This window comes from Sinocyclocheilus anshuiensis, unplaced genomic scaffold (genome assembly GCF_001515605.1).
Source record: "Sinocyclocheilus anshuiensis isolate Anshui unplaced genomic scaffold, SAMN03320099.WGS_v1.1 scaffold659, whole genome shotgun sequence".
Lineage (NCBI taxonomy): Eukaryota > Metazoa > Chordata > Actinopteri > Cypriniformes > Cyprinidae > Sinocyclocheilus > Sinocyclocheilus anshuiensis.
The window spans coordinates 274,464-283,270 of NW_015549698.1; the positions used below are offsets into that span (position 1 = coordinate 274,464).

At 35.3% G+C, this 8,807-nt stretch overlaps 1 protein-coding gene across 4 annotated transcripts in view; it reads left to right on the forward strand.

The window, feature by feature from the left end:
- Nucleotides 1-8,807, forward strand: part of LOC107660507 (sentrin-specific protease 6-like) — a 46,372-nt gene that overhangs the window by 14,937 nt on the left and 22,628 nt on the right. For all 4 annotated transcript variants that reach the window (XM_016449825.1, XM_016449824.1, XM_016449826.1 and 1 more), the window contains 3 exons: nucleotides 1,067-1,204; nucleotides 2,859-2,892; nucleotides 3,025-3,213. In XM_016449825.1, the coding sequence (XP_016305311.1) occupies nucleotides 1,067-1,204; nucleotides 2,859-2,892; nucleotides 3,025-3,213 (361 nt within the window). The remainder of the gene's footprint in view (nucleotides 1-1,066; nucleotides 1,205-2,858; nucleotides 2,893-3,024; nucleotides 3,214-8,807) is intronic.

Sequence of the window (8,807 nt, forward strand, 5' to 3'; positions counted from 1 at the left end):
GAGGAACGGCAGGAGGGGTATCGTCGAGGGTTATATGACGAAGCAGATATCGTCCTCTTTTGGAAGACCAAACAATGTAGTTTCGCTTTCACAACGAAACACACAGCGCATTCATGACATGGCGGCGGCGGCAACTATACTACAGCCAGAATAAAAGTTATGCCTTCTTTCTTTGCGTGAACATTTGGGCGGCGTTATGCAAATCTTCCCACATAGTGATGTAGACATGTGGGGGCGTGTTAGAACGAGCTGTTTTAGGTAGGTGTGGCTGACTCTGAACTTTTATAAAGAATATCTTTTTGGATTTGAGACTTTAGTCTTTGCAACTTTACAGATCTTCTTTATGCACCAAGAGCTTGTAACACTCCAAAGAGAAAGGAAAAATTGAAATCACATCATATGACCCCTTTAATATCCTAATGATTTTTGGCATAAAAGAAACATTTTAAATTGTGACCCATATTTGACCCCCAATGTTTTTTTGGCTATTGCTACAAATATACCCAAGCGACTTAAGACTGGTTTTGTGCTCCAGGGTCACATATTATATTATATTATATATATCATAAGCCTGTGATAAACTATTATATTAATGACATGTGGCAGATAGAATGGGATAAATGTCATGAAAATAAGTTATATGAAACAAATCCTAGTGTAAGATAAAACTTTTTTTTTTACTAATTTTACAATTACATACGACCAAGTTGTTTTTACAAGGAGTCTTTTAGGTCACACAAGATTTACACATGGATATTTATTAAAAATTGAAGAACCACCATCATGCCTTACTTGCCAAACTAAAATGGCAAGACTGGGAAGCATATTTTATTGGATTGTACTGTTTTTAATGTAAATAGACAACGGTTTTATTGTGTGTCTAACTGATTTATTTAAAAATGTATTTTAGAATTTCTGTCTAGTGTACATCTGAAACATCTTTTATAACCTTTTGTTAATTGTATACCTTATATGATTCAGAGATCGCCATGAAAAAAGCCTTGATGCTGGCATGGCGTTAAAAAGTGAATAAATAAATGATATGTCATTTATTATTCTCATGTAGTTTGGGAACACTGTGTGTGAAGATCCATCTCCTAAGAAGAGGAAAATGGGTCAGATGATAAAGCTGAGCAGTATTATTCTGGAGTGCAGGAGCGTAAGGATCGGCACTCTGCGCAGGATGGTCACCAAACCTGTTGTGGTGAGATCAAACAAAAACCTGATTCATATCACCTGCAGGGTCTGGAATTTAGATTTTTTATTTTTTTTTACCTTTTTTGCTTTTATACTAAATGATCTTCTTGCCGTTTAGTGCTGTTAGTTCTTGAACATCTAAATTATTCTGCAAGTTATGCAGCTGATGCGTTCGTCAAAAAGACTCGGATGAGTTATTTTTTTGGATGCTGTCTACATGTTCATGATTGTCCAAAAGTGAGATTGCTTGATATAGTTCACTGGAGGTATGCTATAATTATTCACCTAAATTAGAGTTCAACCAATAGTGGATTTTACAGATACTGCTAACTAGTGGTCGGCCGATATTTGGCATTTTTCAAATATCGGCATCGGCCGATAAGTTATTCTGTTTGGCCGATGTGTTTGAGGTGGGACTTTTATTTTGACGGCGCTGAGAACGGCAGCCGCAGCGCCTGAGCGCACACCGCTCACATTCTCCCTCTTGTTCACTGTCGTCATTCAGTTCTGTCTAATACGGATAGAAGTCTGTCTAATAATCCGATAGAACTGTTAAACAAAGGAATTAAAATGTATACAAAAAAAGTATTATAATGATTGCTTTAATGTTATTAGTAATAGAAAGGCAAACATTATAATACTTTCTCATTTGCCATCAGCATTCAGCAAATACGCATTTATATCATTTAAACAGATCTTTGAATGACTAATGAACATTTAATTTCACAAACCTCGCAGAGTTCTCTGCGTGACGGTCGATCCGTGTGAATTGAATGCTGACAGGAGGAGAGTTCAGCTTGACTGGAGATGCACGATCGACAAGCTTTAAACTAGTGATTTCAAATTATGCTGCGCTTTATGCATTTGCCCACTGCCATATTCATGTCATTTTCATTGGGTACTGTATGTAAAATGAGTGTTACCTTGGCTTTATTTGAAAAAAAAAATATGATTCCCAATGCACACAAACTTTCCAGAATACGGAGTGCTCTGTTGGTAGTGTTTACTTCCTTTTTAATTAGATTTTTATTAAATATTTATTTATTTGTGAAAATGCTTTGTCTTCTAAAGTATAAGTATGTTTATTTTACACAATTATTTTTAATCCATTTTCAAATAATTTCAAATTTCTTAAATATAAATTAAAATAAATAAAATTATATCGGCCACCCTGCTTTCCAAGATATCGGCATCGGCTGTCAAAAAACCCATATCGGTCGACCACTACTGGTAACTAATGTCTAAACAAATCATCTGATTTATCGGTATATTAGACTCTAAAATACCGATAAATCAGACGATTTGTTTTAAAAGTTTTTCAAATAATAATATGAAAGAAAACAATGTAAAATTGTGCATAACCTTATTAGAAATAATGATGTGACAATAGGTATGGAATGTAAGTAAAAAAAATAAAATGAAATAAGTACAACATTTTTAAAATATGCATAAATGCAGCATTCGAAGAATAACCATTGTAAACTATTGCTGTTAAGATTTATTTTTTTTTTTTTTCTGATAACCAATAGCTGCTTTCTGTTTGAGATTAATCTGTAAAACCAGTATGTCAGTCAACCTCTAACATAAATGTACGTTACATCTAGTGTGTTTTCTTTGAGAGAATTTTGTTATTTATTGTGGGTTGTTTTTTCTTCTTCTAGCTTACAGTGGAAAACATACAGCTGGAGACAGAAGGTAAGATGCTGCTTTAAAAAAATTAAAATAAAAAGCAATGTTACATGTGGTTCATTCAGTCACTATTATGACTTTTGTGTAAAATAAGACTTATCGAGTTGTCGTTTGTTTGCTGTGGTGTTGTGATTGAAGGTCCTGATATGAATGTGTTGGAGAACGTTTTCTTGCGGTCGTCGGAGCTGACCAGATGTGAGTGGTGTACCGTCAAGAAGCTGCCGGTCCTGTTTCTGCAGACCACCGATAAGGAGTGCCAGCGATTACAGACTCAGCTGCAGATGTCTCAGGATGAGGGAGGAGTATGGTACGACTGCAGCGGCAACAGTGAGTATCACAACGTTGCGCTCCGTATAAAGCAAAATCTCCTTAAAAGCAAAGTATGCCCAGGGCTTTATGCTTACTTTTCTTTTTAGGACCGCTTGTGCTCCTAGTTTAAAAAATGTAGGAGCGCGGTCAAAAATTTAGGAGCACCTTCTAATCAATAATAAAAAATTCAGATCAAAAATGTACCTTCCCATTATGAGGTGATACCGTATTTGACTCCTTAAAGTGATTTACAGGGAATTTTGTTTATACCCTTGTAATGGCATTTTTCTAACTTTGTTAAAAGTATGTCATCTTTTATGTCAAATTCCCAAAAAATATATTTATAAGCTTTTTAACATTTCTAATTAAAACAACAGAATAAAAACAAGTGGAATAAGAAGTAGAATCAAATTAAGCTACCGATCAAATGAAATCAGTATTTAAGAAATTTATGTGTACTACAGAGTTGGCACAGAAGAACACACAAGTGGCTTGTATGTGTATTTTCAGACGTTTAATACATGTCTGAGGCTCAGAGGTCGCATGAGTGCAATTAAATTCATTTTAAATATATAAAATTTTGAATATAGAAATATTAAATGATTTAAATAACAGAAAATAATTACAAAAATAAAGCATATTTTCAAACAACCTTTGAAAACGCCCCTTACACTCATCATGCCCTTACGATTATTCTTTTTCATATATCTTGTTTGACAAAAAAATCTTACAGACTTTAAAGGTCATTGGAAAAAAATAATCAAAAAAGTTCTGAGAATAGCTCAAGCATAATTTCTTTGAAAATAATACTTGCTTAAAGTTTCACCTAATGTAGGGCCATATGATTTCCACGATGCAGAAAACGTGGATGGAATCACGGAATCCAGCCATAAAAACTGAATTTACTGTATAACGCGGATTGTCACGGAATTTGTCAAACTTGAAATGAATTAATCAAAAGTAGGTCATTACACCTAAATCACGATATGGACTAGTATCTGTGAAAGTTAAGCCGCGAAAAGGACATGTTATGCCTGTTTCTGTGTGAATGAATGGCGCAGACGCGCGGTTTTGTTTACTACACACATACTGAATTGCGTGTGATGCTCACGGTGATTTCAGCATCTGCCGTCTCTCTAAATGAGGACATAAATGCATGAAGAACATCTCCAGAACTGCTCTGAGAGTCACTTCATGACAGTTTTACCGTGTCCTTGTAGGTAAAACTTTCATCATATGTTTTATACCAGTGGTTCCCAAACAGAGGGGCGCGGAGCTATGACAAGGGGGGCACGGCAAGGCTGAGGGATAGTGTAAAGTCAGCAGATTATTTTGCAAAAGAAACCTCCGCAGGGTGATAAAGACTACACTGTGTAATTTTCCCGCTTATCATTGCCTGATAAGTAAGTAATTGAATGCAAAATATTAATTTGACATATTTTAATGACCTCAACATGACTCGCAGCACCCGCTTGAAGGCTCCGTTATCAGTTGTAGCACTTGTGGTTATATCAATAACAGACCACTAGATGGCGCGATTGAATAATCAAGAGTTGTATTGCAGGGAGCCATGCAGAAATATAAATGAACGACGCATGGTTCTGCTCTAAGCATAAAAGTTACAAGTTTGTGAAAGGACTTCCAGTGCCAGGTAAACCTAAAGCAGATGATGAATATACTTAAGATTCACAAATACCAAAACAACGTGTCTACACCAGACGCGAGCGGCGCGATGTGACAAAAGCAAATAGAATCCAGTGATGTTCTCTGCAATGTTCACTGTCGCGTCCAGTGTGGTGAAAAGACAAGAAAATATGACTAGGCCTATCTCGCCCTCAGATTCACCAGTACAAAGGTGGGTAATGAAGCCGAACCAGTTTAGACGGCAAGTAGGCTAGTTAAGTAGGACTATGTTAATCACAATATTTTAAATCATATATATAATTTTGCAATCAAGATCATGTTTGAGAGGGTGCATATATATATTCATAAGATAATCATGAAAAAATAGTTTCTTCAAAAATATGAAGCAGCAAAATTGTTTTCAGCATTAAAATAATCCGAAATGATACTGAGCAGCAAATCAGCATATTTGAATGATTTCTGAAGGATCATGTGACTGAAGACTGGAGTAATGATGCTGAAAATTCAGCTTTGATCACAGAAATACAGTATATGTTAAAACATTCAAATAGATATTTTAAATGGAAACGTTTCACAATATTACAGTGTTTACTGTATTTTTAATAAATAAATGCAGCCTTGGTGAGCATAAGAGACTTTCTAAAAAAAAAATTTTAAACATTTTTTTTTTTAAAGTGTAGGGGGCGTGTTTGGGCCTGAAAATATTTTTCTCTACAAAAGGGGGGCCCGGCCGAAAAAGTTTGGGAACCACTGTTTTATACAGTCATACATCGTATGTTTATGATACACACAGAAATTTAAAGGGGTCATATGATGTTGCTAAAAAGAACATTATTTGGTGTAACGAAATGTGTTTATGCGGTTTAAAGTAGGGATGCGCCGATCCGATATTCATATCGGGTTCTATATTTATTTAAATGAGGGAAAAAAACTTCACTGGTATCGGTGTCGGCCAATACTGAACCCTAGGTTTTGGAGGCGAAAAAGGCGGATCGGAGCATCCCCAGTTTAAAGTTCAAAAAACACATTATTTTCCACATACTGTACATTATAGTTTCTCCTCTATGCCCCGCCTTTCTGAAACGCATCGATTTTTACAAAGCTCATCGGTCTGAAAAGCGAGGTGTGCTCTGATTGGCCAGCTATCCAGTGCGTTGTGATTGGCCGAATACCTCAAGCGTGTGACGGAAATGTTACGCCCCTTACCATATCACAGCAACCCGGCAAAATAAAAGTTCGGTTTAACTTGAAGACATTGTGCCAGAAATATATTACTATTGTTTAGTAGAATACATACATACACACATACTACTACTACTACTACTACTACAATTATTACAACTTAATTGTTTTTTAGGAATATTCACACAACATTTATTCCATCTTTGAATTTTAATAGTAAATCCCCTTTGTTTGCCAAAAAAGTTTAATTTTCAATAATTAAAAGATAAATTAAATGAATGTTTTATGCCTTCATTTCATAACCAAAATTTTAATAGGCAGCACAGAATTTTTGAGAGAAAAAATATTTCATAAGGCTATTTTAAGAACTTAACTTTAAATAAATTAAGTTGTTTTATGCATTCAAATAACTACACATGCTAAAACACAGAATTTGGTAACAATAAAACATATGGTGGGAAAAAATAAAACATTGCATAGAGCCCTAAACATGTAATTTTTGTTAAACTTTTAATAAATTGATGTGGAATTGTATAAGTTTCATGATTTTAAATAATTAGACATGCTTTTTGATTGATAATATTTCATTTAACTATTAAAAAAGAGTCCAGCAAAATTAAAACGGGAAAAAAAAACAGAATTCAGAAAAATTAAAATGGAAAAAATGGAATTTGGGAAAAAAATAAAACTGATTTCGTAGGGCTGTAGAAAAGCTCAAGCATAATTTCTTTGAAAGTGATACTTGCTTAAAGGTTCACCTAATGTACGGCCCTATGATTTCCACGATGTGGAAAACGCGGACAGAATCACGGAATCCAGTCATAAAAATGTTTTAGTGGAGTTTAGTGTGTAACGCGGAATGTCACAGAATTTGCAGAATTTTGGATGAATAAATCAAATGTAGGTCAGTACAATTAAATCAGAACATGATATGGATTGGTGTTTGGTGAATATTAAGCCACAAAAATACTGTTTAAATATGACATGTTCTGTGCATCTATGAATGAATGGAATCAAAGTTACTGCACACATACTGAAATATTTTCAGCCAATATATAAGTACATAAACACATAAACAGTCTCTAGAACTTCTCTAAGAGTCACTTCATGAGCATTTTACTGTTTCTTTTGAAAAAAGCTATCGTCGTCATATATACAAACAGAAAGAAACTTAAAGGGGTCATATGATGCTTTTTTAAAGATCATTATTTTGTGTATTTGGTGTAACAGAATATGTTGACATGCTTTAATGTTCAAAAAACACATTATTTTTCAAATACTGTCCATTATTGTAGGTCCTCTATGCCCCGCCTCTCTCAAACTCTTCGTTTTCTACAAAGTCCCTCCTTCCGACAAGCGCAGTCTGCTCTGATTGGCCAGCTGACCCAGTACATTGTGATTGGCCGAACACCGCAAGCACTAGTCGGAAATGTAACGCCCTTTACCATAATCGCGATCTTCAGCTGTCAAAAGAAATACAGAGCCCGAAAGGGGAACAGAGTCGCGTGACAGACACAGTGATGAAGCTGGTATATGTTTGCAGTACACAAGCCACGGTTAAGACAGCTGACTCCACTGTGATGTGACCCTGTCTCTCTCTCTCTCGCTCGCTCGCTCGCACTCTCTCTCTCGCGCGCTCGCACTCTCTCTCTCGCGCGCTCTCTCTCGCACGCTCTCTCTCGCTCTCTCGTGCGCGCTCTGTCTCGCTCTCTCTCTCTCTCTCTCGCGCGCGCTCTCTCTCTCTCTCTCTCTCTCTCTCTCTCTCTCTCTCTCTCTCTCTCTCACACGATGGGCTTCACGAGGACTTGAATCGTGTCCATGAGAAGCCGTACGTGGAGCTCAAGGACAGCGATGGTCGGCCAGATCATGAAGTGGCCACAGAGGTCGGTGTCATTCTACTGTTTTTCAGCCCCATTTTTCTGTGGAAATTAATGGCGCAGACGCGCGGTTTTGTTTACACACACATACAGAAGCGCGCGTGACGCTCACAGTATTTGCAGCCTCTATATGAGTACGTAAACACATAAACATAATCTCTAAAACTGCTCTGAGAGTCTCTTCATGTGCATTTCACTGTTTCTTTTGAGTAAAACTATTCAAGTTCAAGTCAATACAAACAGAAACTTAAAGGTCTTCACAGCAACCCGTCAAAATAAAAGTTCGGTTTAACTTAAATAAACTGTGACAGAAATATCACTTTATGTGATAATGATAGAATACTACTACTACTAATAATAAATGTTTACCCGAAAAATTATGCACCAGGATTTATTTAGTAGAAAAATGTAAATACACAGTATTTCTGAAAAAAAAAAAAAAAAAATTAATTAATATTCTTTATTAAATCAATTAAACAGATTTTTTTTGTTTATTACAATTTAATTAAACCATTAGAATAGAATCCATAATATTAATGGAAAACACAGAATTTGGTAAAAATAAAACACATTTCATAGGGCCTTAAAATGTAATTTTTGTTAAACATTTAATAAATTGTGTAAGTTTCATGATTTCAATTAATTAGACATGTTTATTGACTAATGACATTTAATTTTACCATTAAAACCGTCAAGAAAAATAAAAATGGAAAAAACTTAATCCAGAAAAATTAAAATGTAAACAACAAACAGAATTTGGGAAAAAAAAAATTAAAGGGGTCATATGATGCAATTTCAAGTTTTCCTTTCTCTTTGGAGTGTTACAAGCTGTTCGGGCATAGATAAGATCCCTAAAGTTGCAAAGACTAAAGTCTCAAACCCAAAGAGATATTCTTTATAAAAGTTAAG